Source organism: Strix aluco, chromosome 1 (assembly GCF_031877795.1).
Source record: "Strix aluco isolate bStrAlu1 chromosome 1, bStrAlu1.hap1, whole genome shotgun sequence".
NCBI lineage: Eukaryota > Metazoa > Chordata > Aves > Strigiformes > Strigidae > Strix > Strix aluco.
In genome coordinates, this window is record NC_133931.1 from 162,187,597 (window position 1) to 162,207,999 (window position 20,403).

General features: G+C 42.9%; 1 protein-coding gene across 1 annotated transcript in view; it reads left to right on the plus strand.

The window, feature by feature from the left end:
• Positions 1–20,403, plus strand: part of GLI3 (GLI family zinc finger 3) — a 208,799-nt gene that overhangs the window by 99,262 nt on the left and 89,134 nt on the right. The window contains exon 4 of the mRNA XM_074843243.1: positions 16,069–16,174. Within this exon, the coding sequence (XP_074699344.1) occupies positions 16,069–16,174 (106 nt within the window). The remainder of the gene's footprint in view (positions 1–16,068; positions 16,175–20,403) is intronic.

The window sequence follows — 20,403 nt, forward strand, 5'->3', positions numbered from 1 at the left end:
TTATCTCTGAACTGACTCTCCCATGGAGCTTGTCCATTTGTGGCAAGAGGGTGTACTGGATTTGGAAGGAAAACTGTAGTCTATTGACTGGTGCTTGTGATGGAGCTTAGATTAACTCTGGCACCTTGAACCACCAACTAACAAAACCATGTGCTGTTTGGGTACGCATAACATCTTGCAGAAGCTGAGTGAGATCACTCTGAGAAATAAAATTGAGGGGGTGTCTTTTAAATACCAGGGCGAGCTGGTGCATCTCCTCCTTGATTTGGATGATCAAACAGAAGGTAGAACTGGGACTTGTACATGCAAACTCTTCTTATTTTGCTATTAATAATATATGAAATAAATATGTGCAATAAAGGAATAGACAGTGTTGTTGTCTGTTAAGTCTTGTACTACTTAGTTATTCGTACCAAAGATGCTTTAAGGAGAATGGCCAGGCAAATTTCAGCTAGTAGCTCAATGTGCTAGGGAACAAAAAACTGCAACAGAGGAGTCACTGGAATGTTGTAAAAAACTTGTACGGAAGTGGTCTGTTTCAAGTTGAAGATTGGGGAATGGCATAATAAAAAATAAATTGTTTTTCCCCTTTTTGTATTGGAAAAGCCTCAGGCCATAAACATCTTGAAAGAAATTGATTTTTTTTTTTTTTTACCCTTCTGAATGGATCAGAGTTGCTTGAAAAACATCATATTGTTCGTACATAGCCCAGAAGAGCCAGCAGGGTTTAGAGTCCTATTTTTAGTGTCAGTAAGTCAACGAGCTTGGTACGCTGGGAAATCCCCAACTCCTGGCACCTAAAGGTTAATATTATCAGCTCTCCAAGAACTGCTTTAGAAGATATTGTAGTTCCATTAGCTCAGCTTGTGTTATCAATTGTAATAATAATAGTAAATTTATTGCTTGTATTATCGCAGCCACTCGAAGAGCTAAGACTGTTATTTTCTTCATGCTGAAACTTAGGGGCTTTTTTATTTCCACTTTAAACCTAAATTCAGCCTTTCCACTAAAATGCTCAGAAAGGATCTTTCTACCTCACGTTTTTTAGTAAATAATCCTCATAAACCCAGATTATGGTCTTAAAGCAGAATGTAGAAGAATCCTCAACTGTTAATAGAGAGGGCAAAAAAAAAAAAATAGCCTTTATACAGGAAACATCTATGTAGTCAAATAAAAAAATCATTGATACGTGATGTGCAGTTCTGGTATGGACCAAAACCTGTGCAAGCAACTTTAAAGATGATCACAGTTAAAAACCACAGATTTTAATGCCAACAGATACCATTTGTAACACAGATGCACTGTCCAGCCATCCCCACGTATCTAGGTGTTCAAAAGAATAATTTTGTGTATGTGAGTGTGCAAAATGCGTACATACCTATTGAAAGATCCTGTACTACATACCTGCTCATGTGTGGTTTTGTTGGATCTTTTTATTTGCTCACAGGTTATGAAACCTGGAAGTTTTACTTTTTCCAGCTTTTCTCTGCAACCATAACAGCTGGGAACATACGTGTGGGTTTTTTGGTTGTTTTACTTTTTTTTTTTTTTTAAATGAAAGCTGAGATTCTTGCTTAGTGACATGACTGAAAAGACCGGAGCTTAAAAAAACCCCCAAAACACTGAAAAGAAAAATAAGACTCATGATAAAATCACAAGAGCTGCCTACACTGCCTCCTCTGAAATTAATGATAAACCAGTCATTGACTTAGTGGGACTTAGTTTCACCCTGAGAATCAAAATAACTGAAAATTACGTTTTGAGTCACTGCAAGGTTAAAGCTGTGGTTGCGGAGGTGTCCTAACATTCATGTCCATATTTGACAATACTTGATTCCCCCTAATAAAAATGTTATCTGTTCCTCTCCTCTTTATATGCCAGCTGGAATAACTTCAGCACTCTCACAGCTTGTGAACCGTTAACCTACAGCCAGGTACGGTCTCTGCTCATGAACTTTTTGGAGGATTTTTAGATTTTTTGGTTGTTTCTTTTTGACTGAGAATGGATTTAAGAGCATATGGATAGTTGATAATACATTTTTTAATGCTGTGCTAAAGTGTTGGGCATACCATGGGTCTGTGCTTCATGACTGATGCCAAGAGATGCCGTCCCGGTAGCTTGCTGTGATCGCTCCAGTGATGATGGTAGTGATGGACATGGTGAGAGTGCCTTTGCTTATAATGAGCTGCCTTTCCCTCAAATATGCAAATGCCAGTATTTTGATTAAAACTTTTCAGTTGGCACAAAGCAGTAAAAACAGCAGGGAGTGTCAGCAAACTCTGTTTCTGAGCCGCTTTGCTCTCTTGAGGGTGTATTCCCTGCTCGGCGGCAAGTGTCCCGCGGAGCTGCAGGGGCGTGCGGTGGGGAGGGCAGGGGACAGGAGCCTCCTAGCACTGGCTGCCTTCCCTCACCTCTTCTCTCCGTGTCTGGTTGTCTTTTTATTTCCTCCTCCTTTCATAGTTGTTTCTGGGATTTGAGAGTATGCTCCTGGGGCATTCAAATCACCATGTGTATTTTGTCCAGAAAGAAATAGCTTAGGGCTTTATCTGGCGGTTTGTTGGCTGTGCAGCTTTCTTGCTCTTTTGTACAACTCTCTGCTGTGTGCCAATTTAAGGACTCGGTTAAATAACGATGGAGGTGCGGTAACCTTTCCATTGCTAAGGTAAAACTTGCTTCCCTTTGTGGAGCCTAGTACACCAAAGCAGGCTACCAAAGCAGCACTGCTTTTCCAGTTTAGCTGATGCTACTGGATCACCACTGAGTTTATTATGGTTTCATAACTCACCCAGGGCTGGCAGCGAAGGTTTTGGCTTTTCTTTTTTTGCCTATGCAGTGGTAGTGATAGTCATCGCTCTCAGCCCTGCAGATAATCTCTTCAGGGTTATCATTTACTTACAAACAGCCGTGTGAAGTATTTGTGAAAAGGCTTTTGAAGTGGCGTTGCAGGCGGATGCTGCCCGAGCTGCAGAGCACGCAGTGTTTACTCAGGGGCAGAGGATTTCTCTGCCCGGCGTGGTTCTCCTCAAGTGCTCGTATTCTGCGGCTACGCTGTTTGCCTTTCTAATGAAGTGAACTGTTTGTTTGAAATATGTGGTAGAAGGTATTTAAACAGAGACTAAAGTAAACTTTCGGGCTGTTCACATAAGCCGTGCATATCTGGTTTGTGAAGTGAAGGAAAACAATTTGGCTGCAGCTTACCTCTGGGAAGGGCAGTTAGGAGCTGTTTAAATAATGAACTGGGATGCGGCGGATGTTGCTGCAGCCTCTTACGGGCCTTCTGTGATGACTGCTGCTCATGTAGGCTTCCTTGGGATGCTGCCTCCATGGAGAGCTCAAAATTACTGTCGTTATTTAAAAAGGGGATTTATTCATTAGCTGCGAAAACTTGGGTACATTCATATTTGATTAAAACCATCCCAATTAGACAATGGACTGTTGAGAGCCAACATATGCTATTGCCTTTATAACGTCATTAGTAACCCAGAGTCCCCACTTTGAAATAAGATCGTGCCCGAGTGCGCAGACATCTGTTTCTGCCTAGCCAGCTGGAGGTCAGCAACATAACTTAAACTGCTAATCCTCATTGTGGAGAGGGGAACAGGAATCTGAGGAAGGTAGTAACAAATGAACTTGGATCCTGCTCCTGGCAAGGCACGAGGTATCGATGGCTGATACAATGCTTGGAACATGCACTGCAGAGCTCTGGTAATAAGTTTCTGCCTAACCGCAAGCAGAAGTTCAGAGAGCGAAGGAGGGCTGGGAGAAGTGATACTCTTTGTGGTTATGGCATTACAATTCGTCTCGGAGAACCTCACTGCTGTTCCCGGCTCCGCCACAGTTGTGCCTGATGGGAGTCTTAGTCGGCTGCAGCACAACGTTTCTCAACAATGACTGGCAAAACGGAGATCTTTGGTGGGGAGCGCTTTTCACCCCCTGCCATAGCACAAAACAATTAAAGCCGGTCATGTGGGGAGTTCAGGAGCAGAGATTTCCAGCCCTGTCCAATAGAGACCATATGTTTCCATCCATCATTTATATTTTTTGGTGGGGAAGAAAGCGCCAAGTTGGTTGGGATTACAATGCCGCATCCTCTGGCATTGTTTCCCCGTGCATTCTCTTCGGGAGCAAGGGGAGTCACAACACTTCAGACTCCTTGGGTTCAGCATAGAGATTAAAACAAACAAAAAGTCCTTATGCTCCTGGAGTGCAATAAATATGCTAGAATTTCAATAGGATCCAAACAAGCGACAATAGTAGCATTAAGAGCTGGCAAATCCTTTGATGTTATTGACCAGAAAAGGACTGCTGTCGTCTCTGTCACGAACATTTAAACTTTTGACCTCCAACCTTTGTGTCAAACGGCTTTTCCATATGGAGGGTTACTATACCTCTCTGAGGGCCGCTGCATTTAGTAGAGCATCAAACACTCCACTGGCGGGAAACTGATGCTTAATGCGTTGGAAAAGCTCCAAGATTGCCAGAGGGTGGGACTGAGGAGAGCTGTCTCCTCTTCTGTCGGAGGGTAAATGAAGTCCCCCGTGAAGTCCCCCGTTTTCCTATAGCCAGATTGCGTCTGAACTCTGCACAGAAATGCTGAAGGGAGGATTGTGTCTCGGTGGGCAGGGGATAGACATCTTGAGTTATTTTTATTTCCACCATGTGCTTGACATTAGCCGTAGACCAAAGCCCTCTTTTGTGCCGCGTGTTGTGCAAACATACAACTGAAAGATGGGCTTTTACAGGCTCAGGAAGTCTTCATGCTTGTGCCACAGAACTGTATGGGCTGAAGTCCCACAGCTCGGGCACTGCTCTTGGTGATGTGCTGGCTGAGTGTCAGGGGAAGGGGTTTGCAACCATCTCGGCCTTGGGGAACATGCCAGGAGTGCACAGAGCATGAGGGACCATTCTGGCCCACACCACAGGTCCATCTGGCCTGGTATCCTTTCCAAGCAGTGACCAAAAGCAGATGCCCAGGAGTTAATGTAAGAACGTGATTCTCCTCTCTTTTTGCCCCCAGGCACTCTCCCAACTTCCCAAAATTTGCAGACCAGGAATTTCCTGGTCCATAAGTGTTTTCTACACATTTGGACCCTTACTGCATTTCTTTTCTGTGACTTTCCCCTTGAGGCCATTTAAACTTTCGGTGTCTGTAGCCTCCCTGTGGCAGTTGGCCGTGTGTCAGGGAATGGTGGTCTGCGTGCCTCATACTAACTTGGCCATCTTTCCCCTCTTCTGTCTCCTGTTGTGTCCTCATAGCACCTTTGGCTTCTCCTCTAGGATGTAAAGAGAGGAATTAAAAGCAGTGGCCTCCTCTTCAGTGCCTCCTTGCCTACCCAGAGGTGCAGAAGAATGGTCCTTTCTCACTTCTCTCATATTTGTGTGATTGTGCTCCACGTTATTCTATGTTTTCTCCCATCTTGTCCCTTAATCACCAAACTGAAAAACATGGCCGTGCATAGGCAGGTAATGTAACTTTTCCTCTGGTCTGCCTGGACTGGAAGCTGGTGAAAGCGATGCTGTTGTACCATCTGTGGTAGTGCCAAAAGGTCAGTCAGAGACTGGGGGGCCCTGTTGTGGTAAGCACTGTAGACAGGTGATATAGAGATGGAAACTGCCCTGAAGAGTTTGCTTTTGTGCTGTTGCTATGCAGAAGAATTTTGCTAATGCCATGGGTTGCTTTGCCTGCTACTGCATTTGTATGCTCCTGCCTGTTCGTGTCTCCGTTCTTCCATTTTTCCTTTTCTCTCATTAATGGGAGTGGTTTTCCTCTCTGATGAGGCTGGACCTACCCACGGAGCCCGTGACACTGGAGTCCTAGCAGTGAGGCTTGTGCGAGTAGGAGGCGGTGTGGGCAGGAGAGCTCAGGAGATGCTGGAGCTGGTTCTGCAGCCAGTTGGTGCCCCTACTCCGCAGCTCTGATGCAACCAGGTGCAGCATCTGGATTTGACACAACATGCTGCTAACTTGGGGCTGCCCTCACGGGGTGTAAGGACCATGAGTGTTAATCAAGCTGAGGTGGTTGACTCCGATTTCTTGATTTGTCTTTTTAAACAAGTATGCTCGGACATACGTGCCCTTCATCCCATTTCTCAGCAGTGGTGTGAGCTGTAAGTGGGTGATGCAAAGGCTGGGCCGCTTTTGGTAAGCAGCACTTAGTTCCCTAAGCAAGAGAAGTGTAGACCAGATCCTGCCACTATGTCTGCTGAGAGGGGATGAAGGTGAAGGTGTTGATAGGACTTTGTGAGGAACTTCCCATATGCTGTAGAGAGAAAAGCTGCTTGGTGGGGAAGGGGAACTGGTGGGGATCCGAACAGTGATCCTAAAAACCCACAAAAAGCACGGTTATATCTAAAGCGGATACTCTCACCCTCTGAGTAATAGGAAACAAAGAAAAAGTTGTCTGTAAAGAAAAACAAACTTAAAAAAAGATCACGAGCAAAACCCGAGAGAGGTTTGTAAAGAATGAGCAGTTTTAGGCAATTGAACCTATCTTTTTAAAGAATTAAAGAAATAATGGGTAGTGGATAAAATACTGTTATTCTAGCTCTTTGTTGGGACTTTTCACTGAAGAGGGTCTGAGTGTCTCAGAAGGGATATCTCTGTGTTAACAGTGACCAGACTGAGGCACAGGGAAGTGGTGTAATTTGAGTATGGCCCTCTTCATTAAAAGTATTTGCCTCAAAGCTTGGCTTGAAAAAACTAACTCAGATTGAGTGAAATATCGACAAAATGACATTCTCAAAAATAAGCTGAATGAGCACTTAGGATGAATGTCAATAGGGCAAATTAAGGGAACTCGCCATACTTTCCATCTTCAGTAATGATCTGAAACAAAAAGATACCCAGCATAAAAATGAAATGTAGGGGAGAAACTCTCTAAGCAGCTGAGGGAGGATGAGGGAACAAAGAGGAAGGAAGCAACTTAAAGTCAAGAATTTAGAAATGTCAAGAAGTAATAATCAAGAGCCAGTTTGTGTTCCGTTGCTTGACTTGAGCAGTGCCCATTTCACCAGCAGTCCCCTAGAAATGGTAGGGTAGGTCAGTGCCACATGATGAAGGCACTGTCTCATAGTGGGAAAACGAAAAGTAATGGTATTTGAGACTGTGTACAAGAAACACATACTCCTACTGGAAAGAGAAATTCACAGAAATAGGTTATTTGTATTATAAATTTCTGAGGCTGCCTCCTCCTAAACAGTGTCATGTCAGCCTGCATGAAAACCTGATGCCCAAGAGTGGAAGGGTGACAACTATATATCTCTCCCAAGCTCGAAGAAACCCAGGGAGCAAAACCAAGTGACTGTGATTAATTTAGAATATGGACATAGAGATTAAAGGATGCAATAAATGTATATTATCAAGTGGCCTGACAGCACATGTGATAACTATCTGCTCATCTGCAAGAGCTTCAAAAGTGTAAACACCGCAGGAGGAGAGTAATTGCTAGGGATGCTACGGAGAGAAGTTAAATAAGTATGAATATTTGGATGAAATTTTAAAAAATCAGGTTGAACAGCAGGGAAAAAAAAAATCTCTCCGAGTGTTCATCTGATTGTGCATCCCATAGAATCTGAACTGGTTTAATATCTAAAAATAGACATAATTGAGCTAATTATACTTTCCCTCTCTAATTCCTATCATGCCATAAATTACTCATCAAAGCTGCTAAGTATAACCTATTTCTAAGTCTTTCACCCTGTGGTCCAGACCTTCAGCTGCTGGAAATCTGTTTAGCTACAGTGATTTTCATCATGCTATACTGATACCCAACTGTTTGAGGTTTGGCCTTTCAAATAGCTTTTAAACTTGATTCTGGTACACAGAAGATCACACAAGTCTCCAAAGCACCATTTAAACAAATAACATTTGCAGACTGACTCACGCTGCTGCTTTATAAACTTCTAAGGATGTTACCAAAGCTCGCTGAATTACCCAACTTGTCTTTATTTGTTCCCCCATCAAATCAGCAGCCATACAAGGTTGCTTTTGGATTTTTTTTTCTAGTTTCTAACTTTCTGTTACCTCTCTTTAGCCACATTTACCTTTGCATCTTACAGATATTTGTCATTGCTGAGTTAAGGCGTGCAGCTGATAGCAGGGCATTTGAATGCTTTCCTTGAGCTGTGTTGAGCCGTAGGGAATAACTAAGCTGTTGTGTGGCAGCTCCTTGTTCCCACTGGTCAGGAAGCCCACATTAAACCTCTGCTTAGTAGTTTGGAGTTGAGAGCCTTGCTGTGAGATTTCTCCTTTAGTTCTCTCCAGCGTGGATCAGGATTTATTTCTTTTATAATCTTTTCATTTCCTTAGTTTCCACTTTGTAGCTTATATTCAACCACTGGAATTTGCTGTGTGTTCCAGAAGTGCGTATGCACAGGTACATAGGTACCAATTATTTGTGTACATATTGTGGTTATGCATCCAGTTACTTGCTGCTCCTACAGAAGGAAACGCTGAGAATGTGCTCCTTCATACACATGTGTAATCAAAGGTGGGAAGCATTCCTGAGCAGCTGGGTGAAATCGTTTGTCTGGAGTTGTTGAGAGTTAAACATGGATGCTTGTTTTGTTCTCCATAATTGGGGCGGGCGATTTTTAAGCGTTGGAGGATGCACTGACACATGGTTCACAAGAAGTTAGGGGGAGCAACAACAAAACAGCAAGTGTGTTGCAAGGCAGAAGCTGAATTATTTTTTCACTGCAGAGTCCATCGGAGGTAGTGGAGGGAGGGATTTCTTTTGTCAGCTTCCTGGCAGAGGACAATTTGTCATTTTCTTGCGGAGACCACGTTATTAAGTTAGTTAAGAAATGCTGCGTGGGATCCAGAGGTTATGAAAAAGATGAGCTGTGCTGTACCAAGAGCCAGCTGCGTTAGATGAAACAATTTTCCCTCCAAGTAACATGGTGATGAGGCTGTCTCATCATCATCAGCTTTTCCTGAAAGCACTGGTCAATGTGCAGATGCTGACTATATGCAACTCTTGCTCATGTTCATGAGGGTTTTCTGAGGTTGCTTATAGGATGAAGTAGCCAGTGTTGTTTGGGTGGAAGAAGCCACTGGGGTGGGATATTCCTGGTGCATTTCTACCAATTTGCTGTTTGTTCTTGGGCATACTATGCTAGCGTTGTGCCTTGACTTTCCTCCTCTGAAAATGTGTGTCCTGGGGAGGCAGTGGGGTGGCAGTGCTGTGCCCACCCCGCTCCCCAGGCAAGTTGACGACTGCATGGTCGGGGCAGCACAAGGAGTCCTTCCTTTGCTAACCAGTGAGTCCAGCCCAGTGGAAAGTCACTTGTAAGTCATGGGGCTGTGATGAACCGCAAATTCTGTTCCTCAAGAATTTGAGACATTTCAGTCCAAGGTGTTTTGTACATGCATTATGTTTATTACCCTGCAAGTCTGTCTCTTACTGATTTGTTTTTTTTCTTTTTCTGTTTTGGATGGGCGAACGGCAGGGAACACTGGAATCAGCTGAATGGACTTGAAGTTTAGTTAGTATTCCAGAAGGCAGTCCTGCTCCTCAGACAGCAGAGTTGCAGTGACTGGGAGGAATAATAATACGTTCAAACTGAAATAAATCCAGTAGTTATTTAGCCAGTACCTGCAGCAAATTTGGCGTATTAAAGACCTCTCAGTGCCAGCTGATGAAATAATTTCCAGCCACTTTTCTTCCAGCACACCGATAACTGCTCCTCCTTCATGTGTTTGGCCTGATGGTTGTTGTGGAACTACTAAAAACAATAAAACATGTTCTCACAAGGTGTTTTAAGTTTACAAACTAAAAAGCAGCAAAATGGATGACAGGGATCTAAGATGCCCTGAAGTCTTAATTTTCAGTTTCACAAAGGTAGAAATTATTTTTCGGCTGTAACAAGAGGCACAGAGTTGGAGCTGGGCTCTAGTTTGTGAGGTTTGGCCTGGAACTCCTGTGGTTTATTTTTAAGATCAGTGTACAGGCTGTGCAAGCACAAGCAGAGGGTAGGGAGGGGAAGTCTGATCATCATTAATACACACAGACACATGGAAAGGATGTGATCTGATTGAAAATTGTGGTTTTTCTCTGAAAGTGTTACATCTACTGTATGTTACAACAATTAACTTTTAGTATTACCGAAACGGAGAGGACTTACCAATTAAAAATTCTTTTTCTCACTCTTCTTCTGTCCATTTCTTGGCTTTATCTGTTTATTTGCCTTTTTTTCTTGGTTTTGCTGTGGCTTTTTCTTCTTCCTACTTAAAATCTCCTCCTCTGTGAAGTCAGATAGTGAGTAGTCACGTCGCTGTCAATGCGACGGTTGCCACATCGGAAGCGTGCGTGTGTATGCACGCACACACGGACGGACCCCCACACGGAAAAGCCTCCTGAGATAACTGGCTGTAGCACATCTGTGGATCAGCCTGCAAAGAAGCAGTGCTTCAGATGGCAACCAGCCACACTTGAAGCAGCAACCCCCGTCACCGTAGGGAGACTCTTCAAAGTGCACAAAGTTAAGTGCATGCATTAACGTGTGGCTGTGGCTCAGTCATTTTTCTTCCTGATTAAAGCCTCTGTATAAGCATACGTGGAGAACATAACTCACCCCTTTCTGAAAGAGACCTAAAAAACCCCCCAAAGACAACATGTGCTCTTATTGAGCCCTAATGCAAGCTGTAATTAAACAGAAATCCAACATAGGATCTTTGCTTGGCAAAAAAGAACCTAATTCTTGCCATAAAACCTGGCAATACCATTAAGTTCAGATCAGTTGAAGTGAATGTACGTGAAGAAACAGTGGTGCCCTTAGGGACTCTGCAAACCTGAATATTAGAAAATTCCCATCTGGTGATCAGCTTAGGAACCAAAGGAAGTGTAGAAATTTGCTGGCAAACTCTTCAAAACTGTTCTGCGTATTGAAAAGACATTAGAGGGGAGGCTATATTTTGCCTGATACTGTTCCTGTTACATCTGTTGTGAAAGCTTGGTACCACCGAGTTCAGCGTCAAGACCATAATGAATTTAAGCAGGAAGGAGATTTCACCTCAAATGAGGTTATATCTGAGATAGAGGTTTGCACCTGCCTCAATTCTGACATTTAATTTGGTGAGCTGATTGTCCTGAGGACAAATCTGCTAAAACATACCAAGGGCTTCCTGTGTTGGGCTGGAGTCCTGTGTTGGCTTGGTCCTGATCGCACCACACAGGTGCAGGCATCGGGGCCACACTGGGTGCGTTCAAGCTGATGCAGGCGTTTTCTACAGTAGCAAATGTTTTCTTGATGTGCTGAAAAACACAGCCTGTCATTTCAGCAGCCGTCTTCCTCAAGGGTTTGGCAGGAATCACAAGGTTCTTGAGCAAGTCGGTTAGCTGAGGGCAGAGTTTTACTAGCCTTATTACCACAGCCAAGCTTTCCAAATGTAGTGATCCCATAACTGAGTAAGGCTTATTTGAGAGACTACAGAGTCTACAGAGAAGTTACCCTTAACTCCAGTGAGCTTCGGAGCAGCCCAACCTCTTTGCTGTTGTCTCAAGATGTTGCACAGCACCTTTGAGCCAGTTGGCATCATCTACCTTTCCACCAAGTCTTGCAGTGCATTGCTGCTGCCAGCTTCATCTCATCAGACTTCAGTTCAGGTTTGCAGTTCAGCAGCAAGGACCATACCTGTCATTTCTCCCAGTTTCTTTCCCTTGATGCTGCAGCGGAGCCCTAGGTTGCCGACCTTCAGAGAACAAGTGTAAGGTCTCTTCTTTTTTCCTGTATGGGAGTGATTGTAATTTGAGAGAGATTTTCCTATTCACTGTCTTTAAGAAGGCAGGAAAGATTCTTGAAGAAGAAATAAAAAGGCACGTTTTACACAACAAAAAGTCAGCATAAATTGACATATTTTCCAGAAAATCTCACAGTGCTAAAATTGATGAGTTTGTAGCATTTCAGGCCGTTGTATCTCCCATTTTGTTTTGAGGAGACCCTGTTAGCTATGCAAGAGACAGGAGAGCATCTGAAGGAATCTTACAGTAGTAGGCAGCAGAGAATTCAGAAGGTGGCAACAGCTACCAAATTCAGCAATGAGTGAGGAATGTGTTTAAGTGTATTTCCAGTGCCTTGGCATGTCCTTACAAGTTCTTGAAAATAGTGAAATTTAAGCACAGAATCAGATACTTCTGCTGAATTGGAGCTGAGGGCTCCAGATACACGGGCAGCATCTGTCTGTCTTGACTCCTGTACTGTACACTTACATCAGGGAGTCTCTGCAAGGATGTAATTGAAGGATTGGTCCAGGAGTTCATGGTTGCCTTTGCATGTCTGTAAGAAAACTGCGTGGCATATGCTGTGGTGGTTTGCATCTCAGTCAGAATTTTTAAGAAGTTGCAAATGCTAATAAATAATTTCCCTCGCAGAATAGGAATTTAGATTTTGTTGATTCGTTTTGGTGGGAGGAGTTCCTCTTTGCTAAGGTTAAGAGTTTTGTTCCTCACACTTTATAGTCAGAGCAGGTATTCTGTCTTTTACGCTAAGTTGCCCCCTGGTTTTCTAGATAGGTAGAGCATGTCTCACAAACAGCCAGGAGTCAGCTAGGTCCAGGCTCAGTTCTATGAGTAGTCTAACTCGTTTTTTACTCAGCTACAGCATAAATAATAGCGGCAGAATGCGCCTGTAATATTCTGATGGTGCCTTTAATGAAATAGTTACTGGAATGTGCCTGTAATATTCTGATGGTGCCTTTAATGAAATAGTTACTGGAATATGCCTGTAATATTCTGATGGTGCCTTTAATGAAATAGTTACTGGGTGTGATATGAAAAAGCAAAGTGAAACTGGCTACATCCCGAGTTACTGCTTTGCAAACTTCTTACTATGTATTTCCATATAAATACATGTCAACAGATTACATTTTTATGGAGTTTCAAGTGAATTCCAAGTGAAGCCCTGGACGATGGGTGCTTTGGCAGGTCTCTGTTTGATCTAAGAGTCTTTCCATATAAATATGCAATGTTTTTCAAAGTGGAGTGGTTTTGGACCCCCAAGCATGTAGAATTTACTGCCTACCTCTGTGCCAAGGGCTGACCCAAACATGGCAGAATTTGAATTCTCTCTGTAAAATTGACTCCACTAGTTCTGCACATTATTCTCCCTGTCTCCCATTTAGCATGTTAGTCTGGTGACAGTAGAGTACACAGCACTTAGCAGCTGGTTTGTGGAACCATCAGTCAGGAAATTATATGATAAATAGGAGGTAGCCAGGTTTAGTGGCACTTTATTCTGCTTCAGCAGTTTTAGCCTGACTTTGGAAAAGTCATCATGTGGTTTTTCTTAAGGGTTGGAACAGGAGATGGCTACAGTGTAGTAACTTATTACACATACACTTGAGTTATGATGTTCAGCAGCTGTATTGCTCATGTGTAAATAATAAACTGTGAGATGGATAATTATGTTGGGTTTTGATATGCAGCTCTGCTCCGGTCGGTGCAGGGCTGACGGAGACAGCTCCCTGTGCCGTGATGGAGTACGGCTGTTTCCCAGATGGAAACTGCAAACAAGATGCAACCAAGATACACAAAGGGCCTTAATGTGAGAGGACTCAAAAAGGTCCTTGAAGATTTATATCCTGTGTGTTAAATACAACTTGTTGGTGCTCTGCACTGCGCAGGCCCCACAAAGGGGATGCCCTTTTTGGGTCGTTTAATACTCATTTTCCATTTCCCAGATGGGGAAGATAGGTGATCGCATTCAGGAGGGTTAAATGGTGTTCTGCTGCATAAATATTGGGACTGCTTTAATGGGTAGGAGCTCAGGCTGGGCGAGGGTGGGACAGTGAGGAGGCTCCGTGTCCTGAGTGGGGTTGCTTGCCTTGGCCAGGTGGAGCCCGTCCTGTCTGTGGTCTCACCCATGCTTCACAGACTCACCCTTCAGAGACACAGAGGGCAGAGGATGCCTGTGCATCTACGAGGGCATGAGTGACTTACTTCTTTGCTGAAAAAATGGTGGCAGAGTTTTTATGGTAAAATGCCAGACATCTGCTTTAAAACCTCCTCCCTTTGGCTTACGCTGCTGTAGTCAAATACCAGCGAAGTAGGGAACAGGGCAGACAGGGAGCTGTGCTAAAATACACTTCTCATGCCCCTTTTCCCCTTCTCCACCTTGGCAGCTGGTGAGGAATGTGTTTTAGGAGGTGGCAGCCAGCATCTTCCACTCAGATGATGACAGTGTGTTCACGGGGGTACTTGGTCATCTGTGACCCACCTTTACTCCTTTACTCCTGCTGAAGCCCAGGAGTGCTTGCCATGGGGAGTGAAGCTTGCAACAGATTGCATGCCAAGGTCCAGTTGGTGCAGCAGAACCAGAATTAAAACTACCGCCAGTTTGACCTCCCAGCTCACAGTAGTAAGCCACAATTACTTTTCATTTATGGTGCCTAAGCCCTGAGTCAGTGAACGGCAGAAATATGCTGTGGCTGATCACATGCTGGCGATGTTTCGCAAAATCAAGCCATGAAATTGGACAGGCTGCGTCAGATGTTTCCAGATTTTCCTGAAATACTAGGAATATTTCCTCAGAATTTACACGATTTCCCCTTTGTTCCCTCCACTTAATCCCTCAGGGCCATGAGGTTTGTTCCTCTAGTTCTTTCTCTTGCTTCAAAACATGATAATAAACCAACGCAACTTTTGACAAACACAAAGGGGAAAAATCTTTTTTTTTTTTTTTTAACCATCTCCAGTTGGCATGAGGGAACTGCTTTCACAGATAATATAATCTAAGAGGAGGATTACATTTTGCTGAATAAGAAAGGCAGGAAATACAAAGAGAAGATACCTTCAAGAGTCAGCAGGCAAAACTGAAATAGGCTTAGTTTTACTTCCAGTGCATAATAAAAGTTTTCTTTCTTTCTAGAAGCATTTTAGTAAATCCATGTTTGGATTCTAATCTCGGTTTTTGGTGTCGGATAAACACATGACTTCATCCAAAGTGGCAAGTGGGTAATAACTGTGCAGGATGGGTTTGTTTCGTGCTGCTGGAGATGCTCAGCATCTCGTTTGGACTTTGAACATTTGGGAGACAACGGTGAGCAGCACGGTTGGCAATAACCTCCTCTAGGCACACAAATCACACCGGTGTGCTGGTGTAGAGACCTGTGGTCTGTGTGCATTGTGTGCATTGTGTGCAACCTGTGGTCTGTGTGCATTGTGTCCCCCAAAGCTGGGAGGCAAGGTGGGGAGCTGTGGGGTGGGCTTGCGCTTGACCCCTCAGGGCAGAGCCCTTGGGGGCAACGGGGGTGCATTCCCCCTTTTGTTGGTCTTGTTGCCCAGGCTCTCCGGAAACAGTGGGGAACAGGAGCCCTGGCAGCTGCAGAAACCCCCATCTTGTGAAAGCCTTGGAGGAGATGGGGCAGGGGAGCTTACTGCAGCCGTCGGTCCCCAGGTCTCCAGCTGTGGGGACAAAGAAAGCACCCTTCCTTTTTAAGAGTGGTGTATGAAATGAGTCCCCTTGTCCTCAGGCACATTTCTCCGGATGAGGCCATTGGTGTGATGCAGTTGTTAAGCATCTCCAGTACAGCCTTTCCCAGTTGCATTGCCCTTTTAACTCTGTTGTCTGATTTACTCCAGATAGTAATTTCTCCAGCATGCCTCTTCAGTTTTGCTTTCCATTGTAGAATTGTGTGTACGTCTCTGAGGATATCCTTTTTTTATTGTATTGTATTCTCTGCCTAGGCTTTTCGTCCTGGGATGATGGGTTTTTTTCCTTGTTTTAATAAAAAATAAATAAATCAGGAATGCTTATGAAAGGCTTGATGGTTCTTTTGATCTGACACTTCACATATGGGCACATAATTACTTATTAAAGACTTCTTTACGTCCCTTTCCATTTAAGCTAAAAAAAGAGAATATTAAAATTAGTAAATACATATTCATGCAAACACTGTGGGCCAAACTCTCCTCAAACAGACCTGACTGACTGCCACAGGGAAGGAGAATGTGACCCGTAAGTTGTAGTGCTGATGACACCTGCTTTTCAGTATCTGTTCCGTCTTTACGAATGTTGTTTTTAAAGAGTCGCTGGAGATACTCAGATCTGGGAACCTTGCTTGTTTTTTCAGATCCGCCTCACCTCTTTCCAGCATTCCACCCTCCTGTACCAATTGATGCGAGACATCATGAGGGACGCTACCATTATGAACCATCTCCCATTCCTCCTCTGCATGTGTGAGTATTCAGTATTTCCCCTCCCTTCAGCTGCCTGGAAGAACGGGCAAATATATGAACCTTTGCAGAGCTTAAAGCCATGCACCTGGAGCGCTTTGCCAGCCTTGCCGGAGAGCAAGATTTACTTTTGGAAAGCGTTGATGTTATCTGCTTGTGAAGCAAAACCCAGGCTGGTGCCTGAGGAATTCCTGTTAAAATAGGTGGCTGGCAAGTGTTACCTATATGTTCTGCTGATATTTATTCTGTGTGCTGTTGTTCTATAAATACTAAATTAAAAAGTGCTGAACCCTGTGAAATACAGCCAGACAAAACGTGTATTTTGTCTGTATTAGGCTTGGGATTCTTCATTGCTAAAATTTCCTCTCATGTGAAATATTTTTTTTCCAGTGACTGCTATGAAGCATAATGAAATTTTTGGTAAATTTTCATAGACCCTGTTGTGTGCATGCACAGGCAATCGTTTGATTGATGGGAATGTCACCCAAACAAAATGGCAAATGTGATAGAGCACATGGTTTACACAAAGATAAAAGAAATGAATACCAGTGATAACATGCATTAGAAAAGGGTGGTAGTGGTGAAATCCTGTAGAAATAAATTTTATCTTATTCTATATGGGGAGACTGATATCAGCATTGCAGAATAAAATAGTTGTTGTGTCCAGAAAACTGCTATATACCATTAAAAATGGAGCCAAAAAGCGGGGCTTGGTATAAAAGGCTTGATATATACATTTAATCATGTCTACTAATCACCTCTCATACTGAGAAAATACAGGAAGAAAAGCACAAGTAATACTTTGAAGAATAATGCTAGTTGTTTAGATGGCGGATTGCTTTGCTATGGCTATTAGTTACAGCTGTGTAATTACATATATGCAGAAGAAAAATGAAGTTGTTTTAAAACAAGTCCTCCTCTGTGAGCAGAATTAATTGATATTAACAATCCTAACTACATGCCCAAGTACACACGCAATATTTTACTAACAGGTTTTTTTGGGTCAGTCTTCTATTACTGAATTGTAATTTCAGAGCAAATTTGCCTGGAGGTAAGTAATAAATCTGTGTTGCAGTCTTCTTGGGCATTAGAGGAAAAGTGGGTATTTATAGGAGAGAGTACAGAAACTTGTGATTTATTCCTCAGAGTTCCTCTGATGCATCACTATTTACACCACAGTCAATCACATCATAAAATATACTCCAAATACACACTTAAATTTGCTGCTAAAAAACATTGTAAGCTGAAGGTGGCAGACTCAGTCATTACACAGTTATCCTAGATTTTGTAGTGGAGTGAATCTTCTGCCTGGATGTTTTGGGGAGCTGAGGGATGATCCTGCTCCTTCTGAAGCTAGTGGGGAATTTGCCTTTGTCTTCGGTGCGTGGCAGACGGGGTAGGGAGCCCCGGGAAGTGTGTTAACCTGCGTCAGCAGAGGACTGACATCCAAAACCTGGGTACCTGTGAGCTTTCGCGGAGGCTTCTGGAGCTGGTGCCGTGTGGGACCTCTCCTGGCTGTGCTTGCTGTGCTGAGCCCTCTCCAGAGCCTGAGCCCTGTGAACCCAGCCCATGCCGTGACACCCTGTACCCACTGCTTCGGGTGACAGTGGGAAATCGGGACTAGCAGACTGCACTGCTAAAAGTGCAAGGGTTTCTGTAAGAGCCCCAAAAGATGCTGAAAACGTCTGCTTCACGCCTCGTTTCGGTGTTCAGTAGTCCCTCCGATGCCGAAATCAACGCCCCTTCTGCGGAAAGGTGCCACGCGCTGCACGCCGGGCACCCCCACTCCCTGCCAAACCCCGCGGTGCGGCGGTGATTCAGCCGGGCCCTGCAAAGGCTTGTTAGAGACGAGGAGATCTTAGCATGATGTGATATGACTGCAGGCAGCTGCTTTAGAAAAACACTCTGATACCAGCGCAAGCTTTAAACTCAAAATTTCCTTGATACCGACCATTTATTTTTCCATTAACTTCTGTCGATTCTTCCGCTCATTTGGTTTGTGTCGCCATTGGAATGATGAGCTGTAGTGGACCCTTGGAGCCGCTGTGGTCAGTGTGATTAAATTTAAATATGCAATTAAGCAACTTAAAAAAAATTATCCATCAGACTCCAAGGTTTGTCATGCTTTTGCAGTTTTCAGGAATACGTTCTAATGTATGAGGTAGACACACAGAAGTTTTCTTGCAAGTCTTACAGAGCCTGGTGTATCACGTAGGAGTGTTAGATTTGGGATTATTTGGAGCCATTACTTGAACTGCTGTCCTAACACCCATTAAAAAAAAAGCAGAAGAAAGAACTGGGTCGGAGAAGTTTTTTGAGAAATGTGAGAAAATGGCAAGAACACCAGTCAGGATACAAATATTTACCCACAGCTTCATCAGTGACTTCATTGTATGAGTGGTTTTCTCCTCAGCTTCATAATACTCTCAAATGTGTGTGTGTGTAATATAAATAAAAAAAGGGCAAAAAATTGGCATCATTCCAATTATTGAAGCTCTTAGAAATGTGTTCCAGAACCTGTCAAGCCTTAGTGGGATTAGTTTAGGTATAATACAAATGCAAGAAAAAATGTGGAGAGGGCCTTGTCTGCATGATACCTACAGTGTGTGCATGTAATTCTGAACAATGGCCAAGTGAAAAAGGAAAAAGAAAGGAGGAATTTTTAAGGTGTTACAGCACTCTTATGTACTTGCAGCTTTAAAGATATATATGTATTTATATACATAATTCTTGTAGTTTAATTGCTGATGGGCAGAACTGTTGTATCCCAAATTTCAGCCTGGAGCTAAATTTTATCATTTGAGTTATAAACCCCTAAAATAAGGGTTTATGTTTATGATGGAATTGCTGACAGATGCTTATGTATGGTAGGACTAGCAGGCATTGCTGTAATTATGCTATCGTATCCTATCATTAAAGATTTCAATTGAAAGAGGTTTATAAATTGCTCTTCCTCTTAGATAAACCACCCTACATTAAGGCATCAACGATATGGTGCAGAATTAAATTAAAATCTCATAAAATGAAATATGTTCTGTATTAGCTGTTTGACACTTAATTTGCCTCTGAATGAGTAGAGGAAATCACAAATTAACCTGCCTTTGTTTTTCCAGCCATGGCTTATTAGGTGTTAGAACAACTGCAATTACAGCCCAATAATAACCCCCAACCCTTATGAATATGTACTGAAATGTGTCACTTTGTGTTACCAAAACCTGTTTGTTAGGACTGTATAGTTATCCTGGAATTTCTACAGTACATCTTCAGTTTATACTTCAGTAAAAACTTAGGTTGTTCTTTAGCCGCAACACATGAACAGTGTAATTGGAGGTGGAGCTTATGTTTTCCTTTTTTTTAAATTTTTTTTTTTATGTTTTCAAATTCGAGGCATGAATCTTAGTTTTAAAAAAATATTCCAGTAAACTGTAATTCAGTTTTGCCACTTTCATTGAACTACCAAGTTAAATTACTTGTTAAACATTGTATGATTTAAACATACCGAAAGAAGCATGGCTTTAATAATCTCACTTCTTGCTTTGTTCTTCTTTGTTGTTGTTTTCGTCTAGCTCTTTCTTAATTTCCAGAAATGATTGCTGAAGTAAGGTACTAAAGGAGAAACTGAAGCCAAACTATGTTTTGGTCCTTGACATTTGCTAGGCCATGCAATAGAGTCTGATGCCTTCTCTGGTTGGTTTGCAGTGATTCAAAATCATGCTCTTAATGAGGGTATTTATTTGAACATAAACTAATATATTGAGCACGCTATTTTTTTTTACTCCTCAAGAACCAAACCATAAATTTCCTATTGGCTAACTCTTCCGGTTGCCTGTGTTGACATTGGCTTTGTTGGAATGAGAGCTGTTAGCAGTGAGCAGGGGAAGAATAATGGTGTCTTGACTACTTTTATGACACTGCAAGTGTGAATAACTTTATACTCCCACAACTTCTAAAATCTGACTTAGCCAGGATGGAGTTTTTATTTATTAATTTAAAGATAAAAAAGCTCCTGAGGCAGAGGCAAACTTCTACTGACCAACTTAACTGCAGCGATTTAGGAAGCTACCATTCTTCATCATTCATTCATTCATTCATTCGTTCATTCCCAGACCGTTACCAAGTTGCGTTAATAGGCTGCTCCCAATCTGTTTTATTTCAAAGTTGGTTGGACAGCCTTTAAGGTGACCTAACCCAGTATTTCCAGGTGCTGTTAATGTGGCTGTGAAGGAAGCACA